The sequence below is a fragment of the Giraffa tippelskirchi genome, chromosome 11 (assembly GCF_054371585.1).
Source record: "Giraffa tippelskirchi isolate mGirTip1 chromosome 11, T2T-mGirTip1v1.2.pri, whole genome shotgun sequence".
In the NCBI taxonomy this organism is placed as follows: Eukaryota; Metazoa; Chordata; class Mammalia; order Artiodactyla; family Giraffidae; genus Giraffa; species Giraffa tippelskirchi.
The window spans coordinates 3,983,036-3,996,551 of NC_137285.1; the positions used below are offsets into that span (position 1 = coordinate 3,983,036).

The window sequence follows — 13,516 nt, forward strand, 5'->3', positions numbered from 1 at the left end:
TGCAAGGGGTGAAGGCCAAGCCTCCTGCCTTCTCCATGCCCCAGTGAGGAGAGCTTGTTAAGCTATTTTAAAATTAATCCTGCCTTTAAATCTGTGCCCAGTTTGTCCTCCGACCTTGAAAACACATAGTACAGTCATGACTCTTATGTTGGAGCGTGACGGCCCCTCCTGGTCCTGTCAGGAGCGGTTATGACCTTGGAGGTCCATCCTCCACACACCCACCCCAGCCAGCTTCTAGAATACTCCCTGGCCCCGGCCCCTGCTGAAACCCTCTGGGGCCTCCTCCCCCTCAAGGGAGCCTGGACTTCGCAGCCCACCTCGAAGGGCCCTGGCTAACTTCTCTGCCACCTCTGTGGCCCGTGGGGGTCACCTTCTCACCTCCCCCCCATCTGGCCTCCGTGTCAGTCCTGTCAGGACGCTTGGCATCTTCTTAGATGTGGTGGGCGTTCCTGATTTCGGGGCGCCTTGTGCTATTTCCTCGGCCTGGAACTGCACCCCTCCCCCCACGTCTGCCTGGCAGAGTCAGACTCATCCTTCAAGCTTTAGCTGCGACGTCTCCCTTCCCTCGGCCCGCCCCGCCCTGGGCCTCCCCCTCACAGCCCTGAGCTCCTGCCTCAGCAACCTGGCGCAGCCCCAGGACACACTGGCTGCATGAGAGCATTTGGGGAGAGGGGCCCAGCCTGGGGGACCATTCCTGGGTGTTAGTGCCGTGGGCGCCTGGTGGGGACGGGTCTGGTGGCCCCGCTGCCTCTCGGGGTGTGGCTATTTTCCCGCCCCGGGACACACAGGGCCCAGATGGCTGCCTGGCCCACCTGGGGCCACCCAGCTCCGAGGGCTCCGACCCCCCCAGGCCGAGCAGAGCCCTCAAGGTGAGCCTGGCCAGCCCTCTTTGTGAAGAGGAGATGCAGGCTGGAGGGGACCCCAGCCTGCTGCTTGTGTGTCCTCCACCCCCTACCTGGGCAGACTGACCCTGAGGGACCTGCTGGAGCAGGCAGTGCTGGGATGGGGGGGCGGCCTCAGACCAGCAGGCTAATCCCCGCAAGGCTTGGGCTCATCCCGGTTTCCATTGTTGGCGCTTCAGATTATGACTTGATCCATCTTAATCTCCCCTCTGCACCCCGAGCTGGGTGCTCCCGTTCAGCCCAGGCGCCTCCCTGAGACTCTTTCCTTCTAACTGGGCCTGGGGCGGGGGACAGCGAGAGAGGAGAGAGAGCTGCTCCTGTCCCCGTGACGGGCAGACCGGGCACCCCTGTCCGCTCTGTGCGGGCTGGAGGGGTGCACTCTGAAGGCTCTGGGCCTGTGGGCCTGGGGAACATGTCCTTCTCCTGGCGGGAGCCCTCAGCCACCCGGGCGTCTGCCCCAGTCCCGGAGGCAGGACGGGGCTCCCCGCTGGATCACGCCCTCTCTGTGGCCCTGCGGAGAGCCAGGGCTTGGCCGGCAGCCGGGTGTCCCTTCCAGCAGCCGCGGGGCCTCCCCTGTCACTCCCACCCTTCTCTGCGGCTGCTGGAGTTTATGAAATCTCCCCGCTGCCATAAATCAACGGTGGGAGCCGCTCTGTGCTTTCCAGCAGGCAGCAGACAGCCGAGCAGGGATTCCCCTGTCCTCACGCCACGGGAGGCCCCGAGGCCGCCTGAAGCCCTGGCTCCGACAGCAGGTCAGGCCGGAGAGGGGCCTGAGCCTTCAGACCTCTCCTCCTGCAGACCGCTGGCCATGGGGTCCTGGCGACAGCTTCCAGGAGCTTGCCTGCACTGAATGCGGGGCCTGGGGGTGGGGGGTTGAGGGGAGGGCTGGGCAGGGGGCTGAAGCACGAGCAGCAGCCTGCGTGGGGGTCAAGTCCAGAAGGATTGAGCAGTTGCGGGAAGGCAAGTTGTAGGGCAGGCTCCCTGAGGACAGGGCTGCCCCAGGCTGGGCACAACGCGGGTGGGTGCTTCAAACAGGCCCCGGTCCCCAGGAGGTGGCTTCCGGGATGGTGGACCTTAAGGGGGAGGAGAGTGAGTAGCGTGAGAAATGAAGCTTAAAAAAAAAAAAAATTTTAGACAATATTTTTTTTCTGATTTCAAAGGCTTGTGTGCTTGTAAAACTTTTCTAGAAAATATAAAAGAAGTAGGAAAAAATCACCCATAATTGCACCACTCAGATAGAACCACTGTTAACATTTTGCGTGTCTTCCAGGTTTTTTTCTTTTTATGCATTTATATATGTTATATATCTTTAAACAAAAATAGTATCATGCTATATACATTATTTTATAAGCTGCTTTTTCTACCCTCCTCACACAGTATGTCATGACACTTTCCTCGTCAGTGCATATAAGTCTGCCCTCGTTCTCACACAGGTTGCATAGCATTCTCTGCCGTGAACGTGCATATATATTTACCCATTTACCCCTTCCCCACCGGTGGATTCCTTAGGTTCCTCCCATCTCTCATAGCTCAGTCTCTGCCCCCAACCCCACTATTTCCTTGGGCGCATTCCTAGAGGGGAGGCTCAAAGGGCCTTCGTGTTTCTGAGGCTCTGCCTTCCCGAACTGGTGATTCAGGCAGCGGCGTCCCCCCCAACAGCTGGGGTGGTGGGGAGGGTGAGCTGGGCTGGGGGGGCCAGGGACTGCCCCAGCCTGGGCCGCGGCGCCCCACTCCTAATTCTCCGTCCTTTCCTCTGGGTCTAGGGCTGAGCCCGTCAGAGCTACCGTGTTCCAGTACCCTGTGGGCTGGCCGCCAGTCCAGGAGCTGCCTCCGTCCCTGCGGGCACCCCCGCCTGGGGGGTGGCCGCTGCAGCCTAGCATCCAGTGGGGCTGAGCCCCTCATCCCTGCCTGGCGAGCCTGCGAATCGGCCACAACCAAGAGAAAGGCTCCTACAGTGGACACGGAGGCCCCCTCCCACTGCGCCCCATGGAGCATCAGAAACTCAAGCCTGGACCTCTCCGAGACCTGAATGCTCCCTGCCCCCCCTCCCCCAGCCAGGTGCTGCCCTGGTCCTCACTTGGTGCCAGGGCGCTCCATGCCCACTCCCTCAGGGACATCTCAGAGGACTTCCTTCTGGATGTTTATAAAGAGTCTGTCATCACAGTGGCGTGGCTGCCCTTGCCCCTCGCCTGGCGCCCTCTGCCCTGCGCTTTGGCCCTGGGTCGGGAGATGGGCGAGGTGAGGTCCTGTCCAGGCTGACCGGTGCTTGCTGCCTTTCTCTCCCTCGGGGGCCGGCGGAGGCTCAGCACAGCTGGGTGGAACCGGTCCAGACCAGATGTGGCTCCGCACCTGGGGAGGGGAGCTGAGGACCGGGTCTGCCGGCCTGGCCCCCACGTCAGCCCATGCCGAGCACCAGGTGGCACAGCTCGGGCGGGTCTCCGGCCTGGATGGTGTGGAGAAGTGGGCGACCCCTGGAGGACAGGCCCTGGGCTGGGGAGAGCGGCCTGGCTGAGCGTCCCAGCACTGACATCAGGGGGGCTTCCACCCTGGAGAAGCCAGCCCCCTGATGGGTAGGGAGACCACACAGGCAGCTCGGGTGGTTCACGGCCCAGCACTGCACTCCAGGTCGAGATGCTGTGCTGGGTGCTTGCGGGCGATGAGGCCCTCTGGTCACTGGGCCTCTGGTGGGGGCGCCCAATGGGTGGGGTGGCTACCAGGCTCCATCTTTGTGAGCTTCTGCCCTTCCTGAAAATCACCATTGATGGGGGGACCTGAGGCCAATTCTGGGAGCCCTCTGGACCTCACACTCCTCCTCTTTGAAATGGGCTGATTCTCTAGCCGTAGTGGGTGTGAGGACGAAGGCTGGTTTGAGTCTAGGGAAGGTCACAGGGAGGGACTCAGCAGAGGGCAGGGCTTCCTCAGCCCGTGCCAGGGACCAGGGCCCAGGAGACCCCAGCCTCCTCCCACTCCAGGAGGAGGCTTCCTACCCCCTGCACGGCCCTGGGCACCCCTCAGGGACCAGGCTGGTGCTGGCTGTGCAGCCCTGGGCACACAGTGCCTCCTCCTGCCTCCGGGACCCCAGCAGCTACCGGGCCCTGCACAGATTCCTCCTTTTAATGTCCCAGGAGCCCCCCACCGCCCCGGACAGCGGGAAGAGTTGGTGCTATGGTACAACAGGCCAGGGTGGGGCACGCAGGGTGCAGGCGGGGCCGGGCCCTCCACAGCCGGGGCCACAGCTCCATGCAAGGCCCTGAAGTACACACGGTGGTGGCCCGGGGGCAGCGGAGGGGGAAGGCTGCAGGCGGCGGGGCGCAGACGGGTGGGTGCGGAGCGGCCCCCCGGCCCTGCACACCAGACGCCTATTTCATGCCACTCCGCAGCACCTGGTTGGCTGCGATGAGCATGACGCTGATGATGAAGGCGATGGCGAAGGCGCAGATGAGGCTCTTCCGCACGCACGTCTGGCGGATCTGCTGGTTGGAGCAGGCTGTGGCCACCGCCACCGGGGAGCAGCAGAGAGACAGAAGGGACAGCCGAGCGATGGACTCGGGGGCCGCCCGTACTTCCGCACGGGGCGCGTGGAGACGCGGGGTCTGGGGCAGATGAGGAGGCCCCCCCAGCACCACCCCCCAACCCGGGGTTCCCCCCCTGCCCCGCCCGTGGGGTCACTCACTCTCCACGTCCACGGGGCACTCCTCGGCTGTGCCCAGGTGGCTCTCCTCCTCCGTCATGATGATGTTCTCGATGTCCTTCATGGACAGGTGCTCACAGAAGGTGTCGTAGAGCAGCCGCTTCAGCTCGTCCACAGTCAGCTTCTGCATGTCGCACTTGGGTGGGGGCGAGACACGGTGCTCTGGCCGCAGCCACCACGGCCACCGTCCCCACCCAGCACCTGCAGCCACACAAGCCGGCAACGAGCCTCTAGGTCCTGGAGGGCTGGGAATCACTCACCCCTCTCCTTGAGTCCTTGACCAACAGTGGCCTCCCCAGCGAAGCCCTTGGCCCAGGGGATGGAGGCCTGGAGGCGTCATTTCCCCACTTTACAGCGTGGGCCCGACCCTTCAATGGCCCCAGTACAGCCCTCCAGTCAGCCAGGGCGTACCTTCCAGAAGACGGTGTCAAAGTCAGTGCCGTGGAACTTCTCTGGGATCCCCGAGGTGGAAAGCTTGGGTCCCAGGAGGGTCACAAACTCCTCAAAGTCCACTTGGCCATCACCTGGAGCGGTCACAGTTCCAGTCAGCTGGGAGGCTGCAGCTGGGCACCGCGGGCCACTAGGGGACCCAGGGAGGTCCCCTCCTCGGAGCCTCACGTGCCAGGCTCTGGGCTGACATTGCAGCCACCGAGTGTGCGGAGGCCCCACCTGACAGGTGTGTGTGTGGGGGTGTGCAGCAGGCGGGCTCTGAGTGGCCTCGCATGTAGGCGACACATTTCACCCCGAACCCTGCTGCCCGGAGCGGGTGTAGGGCCAGACATCCTCCCCACCACACACAGGAAACGAAGCTCGGGATGGTGGACCACCCGGCCAGGTTGGCAGGTGCTGTCCCTGTGGAGAGGGGACGTGGGAGGGGCCAGAGAAGACTGGGAGGAGAGGACTGGGCCTTCATGGTGCTTACGAGTTTTTCCTTCATTGAAAGCCAGATGGCAAATACAACTAATGATTTTTTTTTGGTGATGGGAACTGGCATATTAATAAATTGTTCTTTAGTCACTCAGTTGTGTCCGACTCTTTGCGATCCCATGGACTGTAGCCCACCAGGCTCCTCTGTCCATGGGATTTCCCAGGCAAGAATACCAGAGTGGGTTACTATTCCCTTCTCCAGGGGATCTTCCCAACCCAGGGAAAGAACCCCCATCTCCTGCCTTGTAGGCGGATTCTTTACCACTGAGCCACCAGGGAAGCCCATTTAGTAGATACATTTTTACTTTTCTGTACTTTAAAATTTTCTTGGGGACTTCCCAGTGGTTAGGACTCCTTGCTTCCGCTGCAGGGGGTACGGTTGAACCCCAGGCTGGGGAACTAAGATCCCACAAGATACAGCACAGCCAAAAAACAAAAATTATTGGAAAACAGAGGTACAGAGTCTTCAACTTCTTGGGTGTAGCTGGGGCTGTCACACTCTGTCTGGCCTCAGTTCTCCAGCTGAGAAATGGGGCCAGACCCGGCTGCAAACTGCCATGGGCTTGGGGCTGACCGGGAGTCCTCAGAGTGAACAGACCCCTGGGGGCTCAGTCCCGCGGGCTCAGGGTCCAGATTCGGTTCCCCGCCCCCGCAGGAGAGGGGTGAGGAAACAGGCAGGGGCACGGCTCACCGTCCATGTCCAGCCTCTGGATGATGACCTCCAGCTCCACTTCGTTGGGCATGTAGCCCAGGGAGCGCATGGCCGTGCCCAGCTCCTGCTTGGAGATGAAGCCATTGCCATCACGATCGAAGACTTTGAAGGCCTCTCGGATCTCTGGGGGAGGGGCAGAGCCGGTTAGGACCTCACCCTTGTCCCCGACAGCCCCCTCCCCAGGCCCCCCGGGATCCCAGATCCCACCACCTGAGCTCGGGATGGAGACTGTGCCCCCCGACCCTCGCCACCCTCTGAGGACCCTGCAGGTCTGGTCAAAGACAGTCGGCGGGTGGCCCAAGAGTCCACTACAGCGCTGCCTCCCTGGAGCTTGGGGCAGGCCAAGCTCGCAGCAGAGAGGCCCCATAGGCGGCAGTGATGAGACCGCCCCGGCGTCTTGGGCTCCGCGTGCCAGGCTCCCACAGCCTCTCCAGGCGTGCTCACAACGACCCCGTGTGGCCGGCACCACGGAGCCCGCCGTGCAGGGGAGTATGCGGGCGGGCAGCCGGCCCTCTGGAGCTGCCAAAGGCTTCCCGCCCACCCCCGCTCCTCCCATCCTCCCCCCATCCCCATCACACTTCCTCCCCGGGCTCAGCTCGTTAACACCGGCCAGCACTCTTAATGGCGGCCGCGAGAGGCAGCCTCAGCTCCGCGCTAACAGCTGGGCGCAGACTGCCTCCCGGAGCCTGAGATTTGGGGGAAGACAGGATGGATGGAGGCGCCTCCGCAGGCCCAGGCCAGCTGAGGTGTGGGGGTCACTCCCCCCACCACCACATCATATGGAGAGGAAGACAGCCCTGAGGAGCCTGGGTGACTCGGAGGTGGAGAGCAAGGCGCGGGGCTGGGAGCCTGAGAACAAGCAACCCGAGCAGCGACCTCGGGCCAGCCTCAGTCTTACCCACAGTAAAATGGGCAGTCGTGGTGTGAGGTTTTACCAAAGGTATCCAGGAACAGTTGAGGGTTGAAGAGTTCTAAACTCCCCGTTCACCTTTTCACCTCTGCTTCTGGGCTTGCTGTCCCTTCACTGTTACTCAGCCCCAGAAGGGTCCTACAGAGCACCTCCCGTTGTGGGGAGGGTCTCTCAGTCCACTCTCACCCACTCTGCTCAGGTTCCCGGGGGTCTCCTTGTTCAGTCTGCAGGCGGAGGGGAGCTCACGCAAGCAGGTGTATTTGGAAGGAGAGGTGTACTGCATACCTGGAAAGTGAGGTCTAGGAGGCTAGGTGGCCAGTGTGGGGGTCTGTGAGCCCCTGAGACTGACCGTGGGATCCTGCACCTTGGGGTCAGTCCCTGATTCTGCTGGACCCACTATAGCCCAGAGAGGGTGGCCTCGTGTCCCAAGGCACCCAGCAAGGCAGCTGTGGCCGAAGCCTCAAACTTCATCAGGTTCATCCCACCTGGTGTCCGCACCCAAGGCCTGAAGGTTCCAGTTGCCATGCAGGCCAGGACAGTGTCCGCAGGCCTCACCTGAGCTGCCTAGGCCCCCAGAGCCTCTGACTCTGGACTGCCACCCCCTCCCCAATCCTAGGTAGGGCCTGAGAAACCAGTCTCCTAACCAGTAACCCCTTGGCCAGGGGAGCAGCTAGGAAGGGAGAGCTGGGCCAGGCCAGGGGCTCCTGTAAACCCTGGACTCGGGGAACTCCAGGCCAACACCCACCTAGAGTTTCCCTGGGCCATCGAGAAGGTTGCGAGCCCCCCACCCCCAGAGGAGTGTGAGCAGAGGACCAGCAGTTCCAGAGCTGCCGCGGGGGTGCCAGTCCCCTGGGAGTCCTGGGTAAGAGAGGAAGACGCTGGCATTGCAGCCAGGCATTGTGTGTCCGACGCTACACACACACACACAGGTTTCTTGCTGGCTCTGTTGGCCTCCCGACCCAGCCCCAGGCTCTGCCCACCTCACGTGTCCTGAACTCCAGCCCTAGGGGCCCTTTCAATCCAGGTGGGCACCAAGGCTGCTCCCCCTGCAGGCCTCTGAATGCGAGGCTCCTTTTGCCTGCAGTGCTCTTCCCCTCTCCATGGCGAACTCTGATGCATCCCTGGTTCCCAGCAAGGATGGACAGCATCACCTCCCTTCCTGCCCGCCCCTCACCCAGCTGACTCTGGCTCTCCTCTGGCTCCCACAGACCCCACCCTTCCCCCGAGGATTCCTTCCTGACCACGCTGGACTGTGAACTATGAGATGCCATGAGAGCAGGGACTGGTAGGTCTTGTTCACCGCTGCGTCCCATGACCTGGAACGGTGCAGTCATTCAAGCCGAGCCATTTGCTAATAAATGGTTAAATGAATGACTGATTCAGGGACTCCCTCCTACATCTGGAGCGCACACAGAGGAGCCGACCAGAAGTTCATGGTCCACGTGATGTGGGCCCACCTCTCAGAACCCATCTACTCTCAGTTTACAAACCATCCTAGTAAGGGCAAGTGTTAGCCAGAGGCAGGGGCAGGGGGAGGCTGGGGTGCTGCCTGTCCTCTCGTGCAGCCCCTAAGGACCCCCTCACCCCACGGGCCACCACAGAAGAGGGGGATCAAGCCAAAGTCAGGTGGAGGGGAATCACCCCCAGACGCCCAGGTCAGGGGCTGGTTTGGGGAAGTGGGAACCCAAGGAAGGCACCCCATCTTTCTGGGTCCTCAGCTGGGAGATCACAGGGTGGGATGGCAAAACCACAGCCTCACAGCACACTAGTGCTGCAGTGGGTGCTGGCTCGCTCCCCTGCAATGAGCTGGGGCCCAGGCTGTCCCTTCCACCCCGACAGGGGCTAAGTGTGCCCCCCGAGAGGCCAGGGCTGCTTCCGTCGGAGCCCCTGACCTCCTTCTAAAAGTCCTGAGAAAACACACACACACGGGACAGTGGAGGGCAGGTGAATCTTGGGGTACGTAGGCAGGCGGCAGTCCCAGAGGCATCCCTTTCTCAGGCAGGACTAACCTCCCAAGACCACTGGATCAATCCAAACACTGCCACCTCCCCTTCCACGTGTCCCCTTAGCCACTCCTCTCTGGCACGCCCGGCTCACGCCTCAGTTTTGCTCTGTGTCCTTGCTCAGAGCCACGACCCGGCCCCTGATGATTCCCCGAAGCCAAGTTCAGGGATCACCTTCTCAGCCAGGGAATCAGCACCAAGTCACACAGACTTGGGTCAGATCCCAGCTCTCCTACGTCCTGGTCAGGTGCCCTCCGGGGGTGTTTGCTCACCTGTACAATGGGGCTACAGAAATGAATCAATAAGAAAGTCAAGTGTGTGAGAGCTCGGTGGGGCCGGGCCTGGCTCAGAGCAGGATGCTATAAATCAGAACATCCCAGATGTTCCGGCAGAGCCGGAAGGAGAAGGGAGGTCTCAGGGAGCTTTGGACACCAGGCCAACCTTCCTGTTTGCTGGTACCAAGACCTGGAGGCCCAGGGATTGGAGTCTGGCCTTGCTGCTCAGCAGCCAAGAGACCTGGACACGGCACCTCCCTCTCTGAACCTCCACAGACTCGTCTGTGAGCCAAGAACGTGACTCTTGCCCCATCCCGCAGACCTGGACTCTGCTGGGGGCACCCGGAGCAGGGTGGGCATCACAGCTTGCCTGTTGCTGCTGCTGCCATCGACACAGCCCAGCTGGGCACGTTTCCCCGAAAGCCTCGCTCTGTTCCCGCCCCAGGAGGCCGGGGGAAGCCTGCCGCACTCCATCTTGGCATGGGGACGCCTGGCCCGGGCAAGGGCTGGCAGGGCCTCTGAGTTTCCAGGCCGACACGGGTCCCTTCCTGCTGCCTCCATCCGCTGCCCTCAATCCCTCCCCTGGCCCGGGGAGCTGTGTTAGGGCCTGAGACCCCAACTAGCCCCATGGGAGCTGGAGTCCAGAGAAAGGGTGTGTGGGCTGGAGGTCACTCTGAGGGGACAGAGTGTGTCCTCTGCGTTGACAGCTCCTCTCCGCGGCATTGGCCCTGTGCCCCAGCACTTTGGCCTCCCTGAGTTTCTGGCCTGTGCAGAGGTGGCTGCTGGTCCTGTGGGAAAGAAGGGCAGGAAAGGGGACCCCTCTGTACCCAAAATGTCCCATTTGGCCACTCAGTGCAGGCTCCACTGTCTGTCTGAGCAGGTCAAGTGCCAAGCCCAGACCCCTGCCCTGGTGGCTGTCTGCCTGTCCATCTGTCTGCCTGTCCGCCTGTCTGCCTGTCCGCCTATCTGTCTGTCTGTCTCCTCCTCTCTCTGAGGGAGGGCTGGGTGAGGGCCTGCTGCTCCCCAGCTCCCACCCTCAGGTGCTCAAGTCTGTCGATGCCACTGGCATCAGCCTCAGCGCTGCCACAGGCCTGGCAGGTGGGGGGGCGTGCAATGTGCATCTCAGGGAGAATCTGGGGAATTCTGTCCTCTGCTTGAGGAGGGCCAGGGACCCAGGCCAGCTCTGCCAGGCCAGGTCTACCCATCCAGGGGTCCCCAAGTGCCTCCACAGACCTTCAAGGCCCTTTCCACCCACCCCTTCCCTGAGCCTGCCTTTCCGGCCCAGTCCCCTGCATACCACGTGTTTCCTCCTCGTGGGCCTTTCCCGATTCCCTCTCCCCACTCCTTAACCTCCCCACTGCTGCCCTGGCCTCCGAGCCCCCACTGAGCCCTGTGCCAAGCCCTGTGCTGAGCATTTCCATCACATCCTCTGTCACTTGCGGCCCTGGGGAGGGGCAAGGCCAACCCCTTATTACAGATGGAGAAACCGAGGCAAGAGAAGCAAGTGGTTGCCTGAGGTCACTTCATAAATTGAGGGAGCAGAGAGTCGAGCCCCCCACTGCTTGGCTAGGAAGCTCTCACCTTAAGTCAGCGCTCTCCACCTCCCTCCCTCGTCCTAACCGCCCCCCGGATCTCAGCAGGCAGGCATGTACTGTCTGTAGCATCTCATCCCAAGCTGCTGGGCTCCCTGTCCTCGGCACACATGGCTTCCCCACCAACGGGCGTCCCCCAGCCGAGGGCTTGGGTGGGACAGGAGCACTGACGGGCCACTGGGGAGGTGGATGGGGCAGAGGGGGACTCTGTGCCATGGATGGTCACCCTTCCCACCCAGCCCTGGCATCCAAGGACCACTGGGGCCTGCAGAAACCTGGTCTCCTCAGAGGAGGGCTTCCAGAGTGCCTGCGGCCAAGAAGGGGGTCGATCACAGAGGACTTCCTGTCCTCATCCATGGGCCCACAGGCTGCCCCAGACGGGCGGGGACCGCCAAGCATCTACAGGCATCACCTGCCTGCCCCCCCCAGGAAGAGGCCTGCCCTTCAGATGTCCCCTGTGCCAGGGCCCCCTGCTCCACAGGGCCCGGGAGAAGGGGACGGGCGAGAAGCAGGCGGTGCATTTGGTGTGGCTGGTGACTAACACTTCTGGGCTCCTGCCAGCATGTCCGCCATGCGGTCCAAGGGGAGCTTGCGGGCTCCTTGCCCCTGCACTGCCCGCCCTGTGCCCTGCGCACCCCTGCATCCCAGCCTCCTCCCAACTCACCCCTTCCCTGGGGTCTGTACTCCAGGGCTGGGAGATCAGGAGGGGAGGGACCAGTGAGGCCCCTAGCAAGGCTGCCAGGGGCATGGTGGGGTGCTGGGAGCAAGAGGAGGGAATGAGATGCAAGCTGCCTAGGGTGTACCTCTGCCCGAGTGGCCAGGAGGAAGGGATGGATGAGGGCCTGTGGAGGGGGAACTGTAAGAGGTTTGGGGTGTCCAGGGCAGGAGAAGACAGTTAGGGCAGAGATGGCTAATGCCCCACCCCCTGCCCTCTGGCCCCTCACTGTACCCCCTCCTTTTCCTAGGCCCTGGATGAGACTCTGGTTCCTGGGCTTCGGCCCAAACAGGGCATGGACTTGGGCTTTGGAGTTCAAGGCCAGAGACCCAGTAGCGGTACCCATCCATCCGTCCTGCCCGTGTCAGATACCAGACCCCATTTCCACGGCTCTCCCAACCTCTGGAGGCTTTCGGGGGGATGTGGTGAGAAGCAGGTGGCTCATGGTGGTGCAGTGCGGGCTTGGGGGTGGGGGTGCCTTCTCCCCTTGATCTTCCTCCTGATGCCCTCTGACTCCCTCAAGATCTGCTCCCTCCAGGACTTGGGGGTGCGGCTGGACCTCTCTCCGTGGCTTGTGCTCCCACCGTCACCCCTGCCTGCACTGGTGTCTCAGCTGTACCCCGCAAAGGCCCTGTTGAGCCCCGGATCTCAGAGACCCTCGGCCCTAAGGTACCTGAAGAGAGGCCCAGCCTCTGGGTGATCGCAGGCCCTCCCCCTACAGCAGAGAAGCAGATCCCATGGGAGGGAGACCCCCTTCAGCCCAGAGCCCCTCACTCCACTGCCAGCGGCCCCCAGGAGGTCTGGGGGGAGGGGAAACCTGAGCCCCTGCCCCCCGGTCCTGTAGGGAAAGAGCTGCAGGCCCCAGGGGTCTCACTGCTGCCCAGAATCCTCAGTCTGAGGACCCCGGGCTCTGCCATCTACTCTGATCCTGCCCAGCCTGCTGCCCAAGGTCCCCATTCATGTCCAGAGGTGGAGGGACTTGGGGAACAGATCAGGTCGCGTCCCCCTCTGCCTTTCCCTACCAGGCTTGGTTATCGCGACCAAGCCGCCCAGTCTGGCCACTTGTTGTCGCCACCACCTCCCCGGCTGCCTTCCAGGCGCTCGGGGCTGGGGGTCCCCGCAGGGTTGTGGGGAAAGGGCTACGGGCCCCGCAAGAGGGGCTGGGGGCAGCCCGACAGTCGGCGGGGGCAGGGCAGGCGCCCGCTCCCCTTCTCTGGCTCCCCGAGCAGATTGGATTTTAAAAGCGACACGAGCGGAATGTCAATGCGAGTGCAGAGCCGCGGGCGGGCGCCGCCGAGGGGATCAGGATGCTGGTGCTCCGGGGCCGGCGCCGGGGTGAAGGGTGCACAGCTCAGACCCCCAACCCAACCCGCCGCGTTGCCGCACCGTCACCGCGGACTGCGCGGCCCCGTGACCCCGCTGCGGGGCCCGGCAAGTTTCCGCAGCGCGGGGGACCACGCGGCTGAGGCTGGGCCGGCCCTCCGCCTTTGCGACCCCCCACCGCGGCGCCCAGGGGTGCGACCTGGGCCGGCCTCCTCCCCGCGCAGCTGTTCGCTGGAGCGCCTACCTGGCAGGCGGCACCCGCAGACAGCCCCCCAGCCCCATGCGCCCTTAAGACCGCGTTTCACCTGGGCGCACAGGTAGGAGGGCCGGCGGCGGGGGTCCCGGCGGGGCACTCACCTTCCAGCTCGTCCTCGGGGATGTCCACAGGGCGCTGCTCCGACAGCAGGTTGGGGACGGTGTAGATGCCCCGGTACATCAACGCCGCCGTCACCGGGTGGAACGGCAT

At 63.0% G+C, this 13,516-nt stretch overlaps 2 protein-coding genes across 3 annotated transcripts in view; one reads left to right on the plus strand and one right to left on the minus strand.

The window, feature by feature from the left end:
* The window catches only part of ZMAT5 (zinc finger matrin-type 5), a 23,169-nt gene extending 20,104 nt beyond the window's left edge, over positions 1-3,065 (plus strand). Inside the window, exon 6 of the mRNA XM_081542719.1 lies at positions 2,666-3,065. Coding sequence (XP_081398845.1) covers positions 2,666-2,795 — 130 coding nt within the window. The 3' untranslated portion in view covers positions 2,796-3,065. The remainder of the gene's footprint in view (positions 1-2,665) is intronic.
* Positions 2,156-13,516, minus strand: CABP7 (calcium binding protein 7). 2 transcript variants are annotated; one of them, XM_081542715.1, is made up of 5 exons: positions 13,408-13,516; positions 6,212-6,355; positions 5,005-5,117; positions 4,576-4,729; positions 2,156-4,389 (listed from the first exon to the last, which is right to left on the minus strand). In XM_081542715.1, exons 1-5 carry the CDS (start codon positions 13,514-13,516, stop codon positions 4,262-4,264), a joined length of 648 nt encoding a protein of 215 aa, XP_081398841.1. In that variant the 3' UTR covers positions 2,156-4,261. The 2 variants fall into 2 exon arrangements, with proteins under 2 accessions (XP_081398841.1, XP_081398840.1); XM_081542714.1 differs by lacking the exon at positions 13,408-13,516 and having other exon boundaries at positions 6,212-7,098.